This window comes from Typopeltis vanoorti, chromosome 17 (genome assembly GCF_054136105.1).
Source record: "Typopeltis vanoorti isolate ZY-2024b chromosome 17, IOZ_Tvanoo_1.0, whole genome shotgun sequence".
NCBI classification, from domain to species: Eukaryota; Metazoa; Arthropoda; class Arachnida; order Uropygi; family Thelyphonidae; genus Typopeltis; species Typopeltis vanoorti.
The window spans coordinates 48753825-48773324 of NC_143565.1; the positions used below are offsets into that span (position 1 = coordinate 48753825).

General features: G+C 33.6%; 1 protein-coding gene across 1 annotated transcript in view; it reads right to left on the reverse strand.

Moving 5' to 3' along the window:
- Positions 1–19500, reverse strand: part of LOC150097369 (nuclear exosome regulator NRDE2-like) — a 131976-nt gene that overhangs the window by 54812 nt on the left and 57664 nt on the right. Inside the window, exons 3-4 of the mRNA XM_090407654.1 lie at positions 16913–17062; positions 2365–3356 (exon numbers count right to left, since the gene is read on the reverse strand). Coding sequence (XP_090263780.1) covers positions 2365–3356; positions 16913–17062 — 1142 coding nt within the window. The remainder of the gene's footprint in view (positions 1–2364; positions 3357–16912; positions 17063–19500) is intronic.

Sequence of the window (19500 nt, forward strand, 5' to 3'; positions counted from 1 at the left end):
GTGCGGAATGTATGTTTTCATGCCGCGAGAATTACTTTGGTGATGCATTCAGTGAAACAATAGTCCAATCATGGGAATGAAGCATAGTAGTCTCGGAAGCTGTCCCATTTGGCACTGTTATAATGCCAAACTACTCTTGTGTGGGTGTGACCGTGTAAGCGTTGTAGCATGGGAGAGGAGATGAGCACTAGGTTGTGGTCAGAATTATTCAGGGGGCTCACTACATTCACTGCATATTTGGAAGGTGGAAGGTGGAAGGGTCATTGGTAAGGAAGAGATCTAGGGTATTTGGGGAGTGATTCGGGTTATCTGGTATTCTGGTCGGCCTATGAACAATTTGTGTAAAGTCATTAGTGATAGCAAATGTTTCAGCTTCTCTTCCTGTAGGATCTGTACAACTGAAAGAGGAAAGCTAGTTGGTGTTATAGACATTAAAATCACCTAGGAGGATGATTTCACTGTTAGGACAGTGGGATTGGAGAAAATCAACTTTTAAGGAGAGGAAGTTAAAGAGCTCAGAGTGGTTGGTGGTATTAGAAGAGCAATAGAGACTGAGTGGGGGTGCGAGTGTTTAAAGAATACCATACTGTTGGGATAGATGATAATGTTTTTGCCTCTGTAAGTGCCTGCCATCGTGTGTATGGGTTTTCAATAAACAGAAAAGGATAAGGAATACTACATGGTAGCTATGTCAGTTAAGAGTGTGTTAAGAAGGGGAGACAGTCAGATTATTTTTCTACAGTGAAGTATATTTTAGGATGTTGACTTGAAAAGTGTACTGAAGTGTGGTATATTTTTTCTTTCAATATAAATAACCTAAATACATAGTGAATTTAAATAATTCAAATATGTCAGCAGGGAAATGTGGCTTGATAAGGTCAAGGTATCTGTGAATAGCACATAGGTAAGCAAAGCAGTAATATTGAACTGATCATGGTGTATGTATCTTTCAGAGTGTAAGATTTTTTTTTTGTTATTAAGGATTCAGAGTGAACAGAATTTTTGATAAAAGAGGAATAGTTATCTGGGTCGGGGGAAAGAGAAATTACTGATTTTGCTAGTTGTTTGACAAGTTTTTTGGTGGGACTGTATATGTTGTCAACTATTGGATGAAGAGAATATTGGATTTGTGAATTTTTGAATTCCATATACATGAGGAGATTTGACATGGCAAGGTTTAAGTTCATTGGTAATTTTATTAGAGACCAAGATGTAACTCTTCTTAATAATTTACACTATAAAGTGGAAAAATGTATTTACACACTATAAATATATAAGTGTATAAATTATTAAGAAAATTAATTCTTATTTTATCCTTATTTTACTGACAAAAAGTTTGTGGCTAAAATATCTTCATGGCTAGATTACCTGCACAGATTACCTCACATCAGGTTGCTCTTTCCACCTAATAATACACAGAATAGAAGTCACTTCAATTAGTCAACTGCTATTTACATACACATAACCTAATCATGAAGATATTTTATGAACAAACTTTTATTTGCTTACAATGAGATAAAATTATGAAAACTAGAATAGAATTTCTTGTGAAGTATAATTTCTAATCTGCCAAAACAATTATCTACTCTTAGAGAAAAAATAAGATAACATAAAATAAAAAAATTTTCTTATAAACAAAAAGCATGAGCAAACTATGCATTAAGGCTAAAGTGCTGGGAGGAATTCATGTTGAAGGCTTAATGGAGTAAAATAGCACTAGGAAAGGATTAAAAACACTATTTCATCTCAATCACAGAGACATCTTTAATGATGTACAATATAAAACTTGTAACAACACCCAAAGGCAACACAAAACACACACACACACACACAGAGTTTTGTATTGCCTTTGTGTGCATTAAAAGTTTTATATTATACTACCTGAAGATGTCTGTAACTTTGACAAAATATTTTCAGAATTAAACAGTATTTTTAATCCTTTCCTGGTGCTGTTTTGCTCCATTAAGCTTCCAACATGAGTGACATGACTAAACTGATAATCAATATAATGAATAAAAACTAGAGCACTTCAAAATCTGCAAACTAAACCTGACACCACCACCACCACCATACAAAGGGATAATGACATATTAACAGTTGCTGTAATCCTCACCAACATGCCTCTCAATCTTAGATACAGACAGCCGTTAGTTTTATTATGGGTTATATATTTACTAGAGAAAACACCACTAATGTGCGGAGTTTCATTACCAATATTATGCTTCTCATGATATTTTCATGGATTTTTTTTATCTGTGACCTCATGAAAAATTTTATCTAGAAACACTTTTATGAAAAGACAGTAAATAAATTTCGAATTATACATGAAAATATACTATTTAATATAAAATTTTCAGTCCTCACCTATCATTCTGGTTTCCAAATCAGGAGGTGGCAAATGTGATTTGAAAGTTCCTTGTAAGCTTCTATTAAGCATCTTCAGACATTTACTATAAACTTTAACTGTGTTGGACACACTAAAATGAGTCAGATGAGTCTGCACAAAACGTATATACTGCTGCCAAATGTGCATGCTAAGAGGGTGGAAAAATAAAAGCTTCTGCCATTCATCATGTAATTTGTTTGGCTCCCAAATATCTTGACAAAGATTTAATTTTTTGACTGTTAATTCAATTGAACCTGGATTGCACTGCAAAGCCTTTTCTAATATTGCTAATTTCTTTTCTATAACAAACAAATCTGAAATATTTTTAGTACATTGCTTACCAAATGTGTTACTTAAAACACTATCTTGAAAATCAACAAATTTTAACCACAAGTGCTCATTTCTTGGGTTTTCACGTAACTCTTTATTAAAGGTCAAAGTTCTTTGATAAAAATATTCTTCTTCAGGTGATTTAGCAGCTTCTAGGCTTGAATCAGGTACTATAACTGGTAGAGGAGTTTTTCCTTGGATATAAAATGTTGTAGCTGTATCTAAAACACCCAAAGCATTTATTTTGGCATGTACCTCTAAAGCAGTGGGATCCTTTACAGGTAATTCTAATGGTAAATACATTCCAGTAATGGCTGGTTTTTCATTTATTGATTTACAAATAATTTCATGATTACTCCTAGGATTAAGAGTATAAATACTGCATGTATAATACCGCCTATCTTTTTTATTTTTATTATTTCCTTTTTTCTGTTTGGTATGACTATGTACCCAAAGTCTCATTTCTTCTTTTGATAGACCCAAGACAAGACTCCTATTAAAATATTTTGGCAAATTACGCTGATACAGAGATCCAAAATTCAGATTATCATAATCTGCTCTGATGTCAATATAATAGTCATATTTAACTGAATCCTGTTCAGAAGGTTTTTCTGAGAAATGACCAGCTGACTCAGAAATCCTAAATAGAAAGAAAAATAAATTTAAAATAAGTATATAATTGTATATTATTAGCAAAAGTTAGGTTATTGAAATATTAAATGGAATATATAAAACACGCACACATAGGTCATCAAGGTATGTTTTTGGCATCTAAACAAGAAGCATTTGTAAAGAATGCATGAAACGTTCAGTAAAATTTGCAACCTCTGTCATGGGCTTGTATAACTGCAGAGGGTCTAGATAGGCTGTGTATACGAAAGAGTCAATGCCAAAGTACCCAGAAATTCTTGAGCACTTTATGCTACTGGCATTGGAAGATTTATGTGATGGTGATTTCCTTTTTCAGCAAGATTCAGCTTCTTGTCGCACTTCCAAGACCACTACTAGATGGCTCAAAGAAAGGCAAATCAATGTAATTCCTTGGCCAGTAAACTCACTAGATTTAAACCCCATTCAGAATTTGTGGGTAATTGGGAAGAAATGTCTTGAAGAAGTTGCTCCAAGAGACAAAAATGAACTTGTTTCTAGTCTGCAGACTATATGGGCATGTTTTTAAAAAAAAAAAAAAAAAAAAAAAAAAAAAAAAACTGCTAATAAATATGCCCAACCATTTACGAAAGATCATAAAAGCTAAGGGGGATGCAACAAGGTACTAATTATCATGTTGTTTCCTTTGACTGCAATTTTTGCATTATTCTAATATTTGAACCATGTTAAAATTATTCTAATTTTGTGAATGTTTTCAAATAACAGTTTTCTTATAAATATTTAATATTTCTTATTAAATATTTAATAAATATTTAATAAATATTTAATAAATATTCTTATATTTATAATTATAAGAAAATATTTCAAATAAATATTTTCTTATAATTTATATTACATATTTATGTGTTTACATGGTTGTATAAAATACAAAGTATGTAGATTTAGATGATGCTAATTCATATTTGGTAATAATTATTTTCTATGCAATAAATTAGAATTTCAAATCATTGCCCACATTTTCTTTGATTATTCTAATTTTTTGATTCGGAGGTGTATAGTGCCATATTCCCCACACTAATCATTATTTCCAAAACTTTTTTTTTGAAGCAATGGTATTGACTTTAAATTTTTGAAATTTATATTTAATTTTAAATTTTGAATTTAAATTTTTATCTGCCATTGTATTGGAGATGGATAGTGAAATAATAAGATATTTTTTATCTGATCACAAGCTGTGTCAGAGATGTGACAAGGATAGCCCACAGTTCCTGGTTTAAAATATCACATGGTGTTTTGTAGAGTGTTGGGTAATGATGTTTAATTTTGACATGATTAGCACTAATCTGTTCATGCAATAAGTGCATTATGTCAATGACATAACTTTGCCATTATACCAAGGCAAGTTCCAAAAATAATGACTTCCAAACGGAGAATATACAACCTCCAGTTATAGGCAATAACATTTGTTTAGATGTAGCCAACATCCAAATAAAATCCTCCAAAAAACAATATGCCAAAAAAGAAATCAGTGCTATAAAAGAGCTATACAATAATTAATTAAAATTAATAACTTAACACATATAAAACCAACAGTAATAACTTTAATGAATTAAAGGTACAAATATTTCGAACTGAAAGTAACAGTACATCATTAGTGTAGAACAAACAGTTAAAGGAATGGAATACAAAGTACAGAACAGTCGGTGGATTACCAATTAAAATTGTTGCCACGTGCCAGAAAATTAATATTAATAAAATATTATTAAATAATTCTTAAAAACTATTTCATTGATAAGAATCTCCCAAACTTTTGGGAGAGAGAGAGAGAGAGAGAGAGAGAGAGAGAGAGAGAGACAGTCATTTTGATTCAAATTCAGCCGATGTAAAAGGGTTTTGCAACTTTCTTTGAAAAGGCATTCATATTTAAACTTGCATCTGTGGAGAAGACAAGCTTTATCCCACTGGATATTATGTTTAGTGTTAATGTTATGTTGTGCTAGACCAGACTTATGAGGTTTCATGTATTCGATATAATGCTGATGTTCCTTCATTCTTTTTTTCCACAGAACGGCCTGTTTGTCCAAAGTATGATAAATTACATTCACACAGTGTCTGGTAAACACCAGCTAATGATAGAGGTTTGTCTTTTGTAGATGGCAATGAGTGAGAAATTTTGTTGATAGGAAAATATGTAGGAATAAGATGATACTTCTTCAAAATTCTGCCAATAGGTTCTGAGATGCCTGAAATATAAGGGATTGGAACTCTGCAGTCTGTTGAAGAATCCTGAGGTGTTGGAACATAGGAGTCAATTATCTGCTGGATTTGATTAGGGTAACCATTATTTCTATTAACTTTTTTATAGTGAAATGTTCTTGTTGTAAGTTTAAGGGGAAGGAGCACACTTTATGTGCTCTGTTAATTAAAGATTTGATAACAGTGATTTTTTGAGAGGTGTGATGAGCAGACTTTTGATGAATGTATCTGCCAGTAAACGTAGGTTTTCGATAGACAACTTGTTGACAGAGTACTAGAGGATGTTCAAATCAAAGAGTCTGACTTGTTAGTCAGTTTTGATATTGTTTCCCTTTTTACCAATATTCCATTAGCTGACACTGTCAACTTACTATATGATGATTACCCTCCAGATATTGCAAAGATTTTTGAATTTGTTATACATTCTGGATATTTCAGCTGGAAAAACAAGATCTACAAATAAGTTGAAGGTACTGCCATGGGTAGCACTCTGTCTCCACCTTTGGCAAACTATTTTTTGAAACATCTGGAAGACACCTTGTTCTCATACATTCATCCCCAACCCTCTCTTTGGTTTCGTTATGTTGATGATGTCTCTGCTATTTGGCCACATGCTGAAGAGAAACTTACTACATTCCTACAACAGATAAATAGCCTACACCCACACATTCAGTTCACCATGGAAAAAGAAAAGGCTGGTAGTTTACCATTCTTGGACATCCCCCTTACAAGCACATCCTCTACTTTGTCAACAAGTGTCTATCAAAAACTTACCTTTACTGGCAGATACATTCATATCAACAAAATTTCTCACTCGTTGCCATCTACAAAAGACAAACTGGGCCTCTATCATTAACTGGTGTTTACCAGATACCATGTGAATGTAATTTATCACACTTTGGACAAACAGGCCATTCTGTGGAAAAAAGAATGAAGGAACATTAGTATTACATCGAATACATGAAACCTCATAAGTCTGGTCTAGCACAATATAGCAATGACACTAAACATAATATAGCTTGTCTTCTCCACAGATGCAAGTTTAAATATGAACACCTTTTCAAACAAAGTTGGAAAGTCCTTTTATATCACCCGAATTTGAATCAAAATGACTGTCTCTCTCTCTCTCTCTCTCCCAAAAGATTGGGAGATTCTTATCTTATGCAACCATCAATGAAATAGCTTTTAAGAATTATTTAATAATATTTTATTAATATTAATTTTCTGGCACGTGCCAACAATTTTAATTGGTAATCCACCAACTGTTCTGTACTTTGTATTCCATTCCTTTAACTGTTTGTTCTACACTGATGATGTACTGTTACTTTCAGTACGAAATATTTGTACCTTTAATCATGCAGAGGTTTCTGTGGTTAAGAAGTTCAATCGAATTATTCCGGTTTTGTGACCACATTTTTATTAAAAAAGACTGTTTTTTAAAACTAAGCAAGTACTAAAAAACAAGCTCGACAAGTTTCATTAGTCGTCAGACTAACATCTTCAGGGGTAAAGATAACTAACAGTTTAAAGCACAAACTATAAGAAACTACAAATAAACAAGTTCATTTATTGGTATTATGAACATCAAAAAAGTTTGTTAAAAAACGAATAACAGATCTATACAACCATTAATATGTGTTAGCTGGAAAGAATGCTATTTGATGTCGCGTTCTGTGGTTCACTTTCGCTCTGTCCGAGGTCTGAACTGGGTAAGTTTTTAATAAACGCTGACCAAACTTGATTTAAAAATCAAGCCTTGATTTTTATTGCATTGTGTAGGAATTTTAATCATATTTGCTGCCGCTTTGAATTTTCTTGAGAAACAGTTTTTATCAATGTAGGACATGTTTGTTCTGTCCCAAAGTACATCATGATCAGTAGAAGCTGTGTGAAATGCCAAGCAAGACTTATTTTCTCTCTCTTTTTGTACATCCTTTTGATGTTCGCTCATGCGGATTTCTCCCCGTCTGGCCTACATAGCAGATGCTACAGGAACAGTGAATATTATAAACTCCGGGTTTTTTCATTGGGTGATGTGGAGGTTTCAGAGGATGAAGATATTTTGATATTTTATCAAATTTATTAAAAACTTACCCAGTTCAGACCTCGGACAGAGTGAAAGTGAACCACAGAGCGCGACATCAAATAGCATTGTTTCCAGCTAACACGTATTAGCGGTTGTATAGATCTGTTATTCGGTTTTTTAACAAACTTTTTTGATGTTCATAATACCAATAAATGAACTTGTTTCTTATAGTTTGTGCTTTAAACTGTTAGTTATCTTTACCCCTGAAGATGTTAGTCTGACGACTAACAAAACTTGTCGGGTTTGTTTTTTAGTACTTGTTTAGTTTTAAAAAACAGTCTTTTTTAATAAAAATGTGGTCACAAAACCTGAATAATTCGATTGATGTGTACCTTTAATTCATTAAAGTTATTACTGTTGGTTTTATACGTGTTAAGTTATTAATTAAGCTATACAATAATAATAATATTGTAACAACTAAAGCAGACAAAGGTAATGCAACTGTGGTTAGGAATCTAGCTGAATATAAAAACAAAATGCACATACTTTTACAAGATGAGTATGTACTAAATCATAGATCGTGATACCTACTAACTCTCAGAAGAGTAAAGTTTGCAAATTATTGAAGAAAGAAACTTCCTGCCAAAAGAAATAGTTAACAAACTCAAGACTTTTTCATGTAAAAACAACCAGAATATATGGAGCACCTAAAATTCACAAAGAAGATACACTCCTATGTCCAATTGTGGATAGTACACATAGTCCTACATACAAACTTACTAAACATTCAGCTAAATTATTAGCCCTCCACCTATTTTATATTATTCTATAAGATTAATATAAAATTTCTTCTATATTAATCTTATAGAATCCCTTAACTAACTTGAAGGTCTCTATCTTATCTCCTCTTTTCCTCCTATCCACCAACCTCTGTAATCCATATTCTCTCAAAAGCTCTTCATAACCAATACTCCAAAGTACAGATTTCACTTTGGTTATTCATCTCTGGACCCTCTCTAGTGTTTCCACATCGCAATGACCAAATCTGAGCACAGCAATGCCCCTGTTTCTCTCCCCCCTTTAGACAATATTTACATAGAACACTTAGAAAACCTAACTATGAATACAGCTACTCTCAAACCAGTGATCTGGTTGAACTGTGTTGATGATGAGTTTGCTATTTATCCATATGGTCCAGATACATTTTAGTGCATTTAAATAGCCAATGCCTTAAAATCCACTTCACAATGGAACAAGAAACTAATGACTGTCTGCCTTTCCTAGATACACTAGTCACAAGCCTTCCTGATGGTTGCTTATCCTTATCTGTTTATAGAAAATCTACACTTACAGAGAAATATCTGCACAATCATACCATCAACCAGTTAAAAAATATGGTATCCTAAAAACATTAACTCACAGAGCAAGAACTATCTGTTCCAATGATAATGCCCTTACTAATAAACTCACTTACTTGAATCACACTTTTTTAGCCAATGGCTATAATCCTCAAAGAATACAAAAAAATACTAAATGATCCCCAGAAATCCCCTCCATCACCTGATACACAAGACTATGGCTAAACTATATTTAAACCATATGACAAACTAGCAACTCTCATCTATTCATCCTTAGGTGAATACACTGGAAAAAAATACGGGACACTTATGACTGAGGGTGAAAGTTTAGTATACGCATCCATCACATATGCTAGTCTTACAAAATGATTCTAACTTTCCAAGTGTGTGCGTGGTAAGGTTTACTATGCACACACTTTACTAAGTAAACAAATAATGTCAATGCACATGAGCACTGTTCTAACGAACTTATCATTGTTGCAGTGTTGCCGTCTACAGTTCCCTGTAATGACGGAGAGCGATGTTTGTAATAGAATAGAAATTGTAATGCATCGATTTTGTTATTCAGTCTTCAACTCTAAAATACAGGACAAAAAGCTGTCCCAAAGAGTTTTCTCGGGACAACAGGACGCATTAGCCAAAAACGGGACGATACCGTATTTTACGGGATGTCTGGGATCCCTACCTAAGGACAAACTCCTCCATTATCACAATGCAGTATATGAAGTACTCCATACTTGTGACATGGCTTACTATGAACGAACAGGAAGAACCGTTGACATCCACCTTGGGGAACATAAAAAATACATTCACCACGATCATAATGGGGAGCCAGGACTAGCAGACCATGCCTTGTATATCCCTTTACATAGGATGAGATAGAAGAAAACAAAAGTGCTACACAGAAGTCATTAAAAGTCAGAGAAGCGAGCAGCTTTAGAACATTCTCCAAACCTCAACAAGTAGGGATGTATCAATTTACCAAAATCTGGGAGAAGATCATTTTAAGATCAAATTAATAATTGTTTTTTTCTCTCTCTTTATCCAACAATGGATAGTGCCAATTAGGATTTTAGTTCCTTGCATTGTCCATTAATTTTTTTTTTTTAAACTAGCCGACTGTTATACCAAACTGTTGTAGTTTTGTGCAACTGTGACAGATACTGGATATAATACAAGCAATATATTAGCAAATCAATTAAATAAATAATAATTATTTTCTTATATTCTGTGTTGTGAATTAACACCATTAAATAAATTGTCACATTCAATATTACAGCTGGTGATTTACATAAACACTGGATGTAACTAAAACTAAGAATTAACACTTTACAGTCTAGGCAAAAAGTTTAGTCAACATTATGGAAAGATATGAGAAAGTGGAAGTAGAAGCTTCTTCAGTTGCCTCCACCTTACTATGTGGTACCGGTCCCTCAAATAAATCAAGGTCTGTTGCATCAATGCCAACTGAAAGCACCACTTCTACTACATCAACCCTGCTCAAAAAGTTTTATATTAGCTGAGTTCAGCAAAACTTCATCTGAAGATGCACAATGTAAACTTGAAACACAATTTGGAAGCATCTTCAGATGTGGTTTGTCTGGTTTTCAGGAAGTATAAAGCTACAGAGATACAAAGAAGATGCCATTGCATACAAATATTTTGGACATCAACCCTGCTCAAAAGAAGACATATCTATCTTCATCCATCAAAACCTTATTGTGATTGCAAAAGCAATTATTGGTGTTCCTGCAACACAAGAAAGCATAGAGAACATAGAGAAATGCTTCTCAGCCTTAAAACTAATTCTACCAGACTACAGAACAAAATTTGGACAATCATTTAATTTATACATTAAAAAATGACCAATGATGTCAGGCAAAAGATTTAAATTTATAGTAGTGCTTAGAATATTCTTTTTTTTCCCATCAGGGGATATTTTTTATAATTTAGCTTTTTTTTGTGTGTGTGTGAGAGAGAGAGAGAGAGAGAGCAGTACTTGGTTTTCATAGTGTTTGTAAGTAATGAAAAACTATTCAGCTCTGTACAATATCAGTCATAACAAAAAGTTGCTTTTAAAATCCATTTTAAAATCCAAACCATATATCTCCATTTTTCTATTTTGCTAGTAAATTATCAAACTACTCAGCATACAAATGAATATGTGTGATAAATCATGAGAAGACAAGGATAAGATATGGACAATGGGTCAGAAACTCCATGTTGCATTCTTTATAGGCTATTAATAGGTCTCATGCTAGTTATCTAAGCCCTTTGTGTGATTTTCAAGTACATTTATTAAAATTAAATAATTGGTGGAAATTTGGTATAAAAGATAAAAAACTATTTTTCATAGTTTTCAGCAATGAAAACATAGGAAAAATAGGTATGAAAATAGAAATCATCAGCTGTAGTTTGTAGAGGCTCGCCACAGAGACTACACAATGATTTCTATTTCCATCAGTTGTAATCTCTACGGTGAACTTCTTATGATGAAAAAATAAAACAGAATAAACAAAGTTGACATGCAATGAGCCAGTTAAATAAATTAATATGGAAAAACAGATATATCAACCTGAACCACTAATCTAGAAGTACTGTCTAAACCAATTTTAACTCAGGGATCTCTGAGGGAGTGAGTGAGGAGGACTGAAAAACAAAGATGAAATATATCAAGAAAATCAGGAGAATTAACTCATGCTTGAAGATTTAACATGGTATAGTCAATTAAACAAAATAAGAGATGAAAGATAACAAAAGAGGTGACTTTTGACTGAAGCAAAACTATTCAGAAAGAGACTAGAAGAAGACTAAAATGTAGAGATCAATATGGTTAAGACTGCTTAACAAGACAGAGAAGTAAAAGTTGTTCATATCAGAAACTTGACAAATATGATTAAATTATTTTCACACAATGCCTTTTGTATCTCTTCTTAAACTTGTTCATTGGCAAAGCACTCATAACCACCTCTAATAACCCATTCCACTCAAAAAATTCTTTGCAGCCAACAGCATTTGACCCGAACAGAGACCCTCCTTCCCAGAAGTATTTCTACTCATTTGCCTTAATCACTGACCATAACTGCTCTAAACTTTGTCAGAAGGGGGGATTCAAATCCATGCATGGAGAAATGAACGGCAGGTTGAATGTAGTGCCTTTGACTACTCAGCTATCCTAACATAAAATATTATACCAATTGGGAAGAAACCTTTGATAGGAAGCAGGTTATGGAAGAGTGATTATATTAGGCTACAATGACATCTGGAAGACCCCATGAGATATACACAGTTGACCCATGAACAACGCAGGGGTTAGGATCACCAACCCACTGCACCGTCAAAAACTCATGTATAACTTTTGACTCCCTAAAAAAAAAAAAGCTTAACTACTAATAGCCTATTGTTGACTGGAAGCCTTAATGATAACATAAACAGTTGATTAACACATATTTTGTATGTTATATGTATTGTATACTGTATTCTTACAATAAAGTAAACTAGAGAAAAGAAAATGTTATTAAGAAAATCATAAGGAAGAGAAAATACATTTCCAGTATTATGCCATACTGTATTTATCAATACCGTAAGTTTACATCTTTTGTATACAAGATGAATCGTTTGTCTGTCAGTACTTATGTGAATATTGTCTTATGTGATACAAAACACCATACATGTTATACATAGTACTAACACTAGACATCAAAAATGAAAAGATAATGTGAAAAAGAAATTCATATTTATTTACAGGTATAGTGATTCATGCATTGATAATGAAGTAGCAATATGAATGTTCATAGTAGCAAAGCCAATACACTAATGAATGAATCTTCATAATTTTTTTATTTCATGCTAATTAATTATATTTAATTAATTAATAACCATTAATTTTATGCAGTTATGATTTAATACTGCCTCTTTACATTTTACATTTCTCTCGAATGTGAATGGCACCATAAATGGTCTGTAAGTGTTTGTGTGCATAAGATTTTAGTAAATTTTAACATTTTATAACAGATTTGTGTATATTTTATGGACTAGTTTCTCGAGAGATAGAAGGATAGAGAGGATAGAAAAGGAGGGGCATGCTGCTATTGATAACGGATGACTTGAATCCAGTCAGAGTTGAGACCTATGACTGGAGTACTACTACTAACACTATTTCATGTGGCAGTGAGTTTGAAACCATCTGGTGTGAGGTGAAATCTAACAAGATCAATTACATAGTGGGGTGTTGTTACAGACCTGGTGGATCGGTTGCTAGTGATGAAGAAATGCATCACCAAACAGACAAGATGAGCGTGAAAAGAGCAATCATGATGGGAGACTTTAATTATCCAAATATTGATTGGGTAGCAGCAAAATCTCATGAGAAGAATGAAAAAACATTTATTGAACTGATGCAAGACAACTTCCTCAAGCAGCATGTGACAGAAGGAACTCGAGATCAAAGAGTGTTAGATTTGTTTATAATGTCAGAGAGAGTTTCAGTTAAAGATATAACTATACCGCCTCTGGCTAGTGACAGTGTTCATGCGGTACTCAGTTTATGAATGTTCCATTCAGAAAAGGTTACATGAGTTCGTGGGATGGTATCGGTTGATGGATGGGAAGCAATTAAACAATACTTAAATGATGCAATATCAGAGTGTGTCCCGAGAGTTTGAATCATAAATAGGGTGGAAGTCAAACAGATGTGTAATCTTATTAAGCAAAAGATTTGAAAGAAAGGGATGATGTGGAAAGAATACCATGTGCATAAGGATGATATCCATTATTAAAATTATAAGCAACAGGTTAGAAGAGTCACAACTGTTGCACGGAAAACTAAGCCCGAGTATGAAAAGAAACTGGGTCTGCAAGCTAAAGGTAACCCACAAAATTCTATCGACATGCTTCAAGTAAAAAAATAATGAATATGAAAGAATAACTCTTCTAAATGCAGATGGCACGAGGGTTACAGATGAAGAAGAGGTTGTTCAACTAATCAGTGCCCATTTTGCTAAAAGCTATCAACCTGGTGTAAGCGACATTGAGCTCACTGCTACCTCTTCAGTGGATGAAGAAATTTAGGTATATGAGGATGAGATATTAGATTTGTTGCACAAACTGAATAAGAATTCAGCAATAGGGACTGATGAGATATCAGCACATGTGCTAAAAGAGTGTTCAGCTGAACTGGCTATTCCTTTGACCAGGCTATTTAATATGGGTCTCAGAACAAGGAAGATTCTGCAGGTATGGAAAGAATGCTGGTAATTCCATTGCATAAGGGTGGTGCAAAGAGCAATGTATCCAACTATTGACCTATTAGTATCTCAGGAGTTGTGATGAAGATTTTGGAAAAATTGGTTAGTGCTCGCATTCAGAAATAGGTTGACAGTGAATCTTTACTTTACAATGAGCAACATGGGTTTACTAAGGGAAGGTCATGTTTTAGCAACTTGCTCACATTCCATGACAATGTTACCATTGAACTAGACAAGTGGAATGGATACACTATGATACTTTTGGATTTTGCTAAGGTTTCTGACAGAATACAGCATGGTAAAATATTGCATAAATTGGATAATATGGGTTTGGATTATAGAATATTACCATGGATAAGAGGATGGCTGACAGACAGATATCAAATAAGTGATGTGAGTCTACAAGATTTAAGGTAACCAGTGGTGTACCACAAGGATCAGCTTGGTCCACTGTTATTCAATCTATACATTAATGATATTGGGAAGGATATTTGCACTCTCTCCAATATATCAGAATCACAATGGAAACCAGGAGACCAGATCTGCACACAACAGTCCAAGTGCAGTCTTATCAATGCCTTGTAAAGAGGAAAAAAATGACATCCTTATCTTTACATGTGAACATTCGTTTCAGCAGTGCAATTATCTTTCGAGTAATTTTCAATCTTTTGCTACATAGTTCCTGAACTTCAACTTCCTATCTAATAACACTCCAAGATCCCTAGCCTCATCAATTTCTTCAAGCATAATCCCCCAATGATGGAATACTGATTATGAAGACAGACTGAGAATCTGCAGACTGCAGACACTAACAAACAGGAGTTATATGATTGAGACTTACAAATTTCTGAAAGGGTCATACAGGATTTCAGTTGATGGAATTTTTCAATTTATTGAGAGTGAGGAAAGGACAAGAGGGCATCCTTGTAAGCTGAGAATGAATGCTGTTAAGAAGGGGGTGAGGGCTAGATTTTTCTCTCATAAGGTGGCATGTGATTGGAATGGATTGTCACTGGATGTTGTGAGTGCAAGTAGTGTGAATGAATTCAAGAATAAGTATGATAGCTGGTGCGCGTAGTATGTGGCCTCCCTCGATAAGTCTCTGACTCCCTGGAGGTCTGTCTTAATAATATCGTTTCTATATATCAACATTAGTATCTGTGAAGATTTTTTGTAGAATTTCGATATATAGAAATGATATTAAGATGTAGGTTTGCATAACAGGAGGTTATACTACCAGTAGATTACATTTAGACTCAAGGAATACAAGAAAACAGAGTACAGAATTCAGAAATCCCACACAGCCAAATTTCATAGGTTTAAGCAGACTTTTGATAGGATTTTCAGAGAGAGATAGAGACTTATTAGAAACTATAGAATTCATGATTTATCTCTCTCTCTCTCTCTCACTCACACCCTGGAAGTCTCTCTTAATAATAATATTTTATGCATTCATGACATATCTAACTTTTTCTTAATTTTTTCTAAGCTACACAGTTCATCTGTGAGTTTCTTCAAATTGTCACAAATCTCCAAAAAATTTTCCAATATATTTATCGAAAAAATCCGCATATAAGTAGACCCATGCAGTTAAAACCCGTGTGGTTAATAATATATATATATATATATATATATATATATATATATATATGTAAATAAGTTTTTTTACCTTGGAAATAATGTATTAGGGTTACCAAGTAATTTTATAAACTTGGTTATTTTTACTGCTAATCCCAAGTAAGCGAACAGTTAAATTTGCGCCTGAACGTAGTTCAAGTCTAAAGGTGGTGCAACATCAGGGCAACTCATTGTAAAGGTGGGTAAAGCTCTGATCACTATTCTTAGTATTTTCCATAATGTAAAGCACATCTCACAGAGCCTTATCAACTTTACCTATACAAGTTCCTACAAGGCTCTGTATTACTAAAACCTTGGTATTTAGGGTCTAGCTACTCACTGAGAGACCTCAAAAAAGGTTGAAACCGGTCTGGGTAGTGACCCCACCCATAATGTATTGCAGTATACATCTCTTAGTGAGATGTGCTTTACATTATGGAAAATACTAAGAATAGTGATCAGATCTTTACCCACTTTACAATGAGTTGCCCTGGTGTTGCACCACCTTTAGACTTGAACTATGTTCAGGCACAAACTTGACTGTTTGCTTACTTGGGATTAGGAGTAAAAATAACCAAGTTTATAAAATTACTTGGTAACCCTAATATATACATATATACACACATCAGAAAATGATGATGATGATCATAAATTAATAATAATAAACCCAAACTTCATTTATCCTAAATCATTTTCAGAAAATGCACTACTTTTTTGTCTCAAATATGAGATTACTGACATGTATAAATACATGTTGTATTTATACATGTAAACTAAAATACTGCATACAAAAGCAATAAATTAAATATCATCACATATTAAACTAATACATTAAATAATATGTCATATTAAGCAATATATGTAGCATATCATTTTTATCAAATGTTTCTCATAAATATTTAAGTTGAGGTTATGATTAAAAAAAAGTCTGAAAAGTAATAATCTACATAGATACAGTTTCTCAAGATTCAGATTAGGTAGCATTTTAAATTCAGATTCAAATTCAGAAAACATCCACTACTTCTTATCATGACTACATCTTTCAATAAGATTTTACATGAATTTTATTCAGTAAATGAATTACCTGAGTACTTTTTCTGGCAATAACTCAGATTTTGATTTATATTTTCTGTGTTCTCTGACCTTGCTTTTAGTTTTTCCCTTTAGTCGTTGATCATGCAACACTTTTTCATTTTTCTGTTCTTTATCATGCTCTTCTTTTACTTGATGTAATCTGAAAAAAAAAAAAAAAAATTAAAATAAAAATTGTATTAAGAATTGTGATTCCATCTACAAATGGGCAAGTAAAACAATATACATGTGTATACACACACACACACACACACACACACACACAGGTAACCCTCATATAACGCAGTACTTATACAATGCGGTTTCGATATAACATGGTCTACAAATTGTAGTAACCCTTGTCAAATGCAGTACTAATACAATGCAGCTTTGATATAAGATGGTCTACAAACTGTAGTAACCCTTTATCTTTTCATATATTTTTCAACGTGCGACTAAAAAATCAAATTTTATCTTTGTTAAATTTGCATCTGCCTGAATTGCGCAAGTAGTTATAAGTAGCAAATTTATATTAGGGGAAATACCCTTTAGCACACATGTACGTCAATTGTTTACCGTATAAAGTATTTATCGTTGAAAATTGTCTTCATTTTCTGCCAGGAAAATGCATTAAAAATGTGTTAATCTCAAGCTGAGCACTTTATTTTTTGGTGAGTTACATACAATATATAATGCTTTTTTTATGCAAAAAAAAATTTTTTTATAGTAATGGCCACTAAATGAGATAGCCAAAGATTATGGTATGATATATCAACAGAAAAATCAAAAACTATGGCCTTTAAAGAACAGGTGAATTCATTTAACTACCTAGGATGTATGATCACATATGAAAATGAAAAAGATATAAACCTAAAAATTGCAAAATATTTAAAAATGACAGGTGTAATTAACTCTATATATAAACCAAACCTAGTTCAAAAACAAACCAGACTAAAAGTATACAATATACTAGCCCTACCAGTCTTATTGTATGGAAGTGAAATCTGTACAATAAAACAAAAAGACAAATGAAGATTAATAACAGCAGAAATGAAGTTTATGAGAAAAACTGCAAAGTATACTCTATTTGATCACAAAAGAAACAAAGAAATTATGAAAGAATTAAACCAAGAATCAGTAACAGAAAAAATTAAAAAATATAAACATAAATGGATGGAACACATTCAAAGAATGAAAATAGATAGATTACCAAACCAAGCCTTAAAGTACAAGCCATTAGAAAAAAGAAAACCAAGACGTCCTCTTAAAAGATTCAACGATGACTTCTAAGGCTAGAACAGGCCACGCTAGGCCTAAATCCTTGATATGCATGATGATGATGAATGGCCACTTAGAGCACTTTTGCGATATACGCATTTGTTAATACGGATAAACCCACCCACTGTAAATTGCCATAACAATTGAACAAGACTGAAGATACATTCGGTTTCAATCAGCACATGAGACTCAACCTTCGCGAACTTCTTCATAAGTGTGCTCCAATCTCTTCAATAGTGAATTAATTAGTTCAATGAACAATAGGGAAATGGAATTTCTAGAATTCTTGAGGGACAAATGTCTTAGGCAACATGTAACAGAGGGAACAAGAGATTCAAGAGTTTTGGATTTGGTTATAGCATCAGAAGAGTTGATAATAACCAAGTTGACATCTCTCCCACCAATTGGAGAGAGTGACCATATGGTTTTGACTTGGAAAATGAATAGGCAGGAGTATCAAAGAGACGGGAACTTATGTGGAATTATAAAGCAGGTGATTATAATAGTCTTAGACGTCAACTTCGGGATGTTTCATGGAGAGAGGAATTGGAAGGCCGGGATATCATTAGTGCTCGAGAAATTGTGAAGGAATATCTGTTAGCAGCAATAGTAAGCTGTATACCACGAGTGAAGAAGAGGACACAATTTGGAGTAAAGTGGATGACAAACAATATTAAACAGGAATTGCTTGCGGAAAAGAGGCTATGGAAGAGATATAAGGAGACAGGTGAAGAGAGGATGCATGAAGAATATAAGACACAGGCCAGAAGAGTGACTAGTGTGGTACGGAAAGCGAAACTGGAATATGAGAGGAGGTTGGTCCTAAGATCCAAAGAAAATCCTAGGGAATTTTTTAGCTATGTGGCCAGTAGGAGGAGAAATGACTGTGGAAGAATGATATTGGGATAAAAATGGGAATAGAGTGACTGATGCAGAGGACATAGTGGAATTGTTCAATGAACACTTTATTGGAGTATTTCATCCTAGAGGAGTCAGTTTTAATGCTAGAGGGATAGGGCTGGTTCGAGGTTTAGAGGTACAGGAGGAGAGTGTTTCAGATACTGAGTACTCTGGATGTCAGTAAAGTTTTGGGACTGGATGGTATTTCACCACGAGTTTTGAGAGAATGTGCCAGGGAACTGACAGTGCCTTTAACTTGGCTTTTCAATGAAAGTCTGGCTTCGGCAAAGGTGCCCAGGGAATGGAAGGAAGGTAAGATAGTGCCATTGCATAAGGGTGGTAACAAACTGGAAGTGTCTATTATAGGCCAGTCTGTGTGTCATCAGTAGTTGTTAAGACCTTGGAGAAAGCAGTGAGGGACCG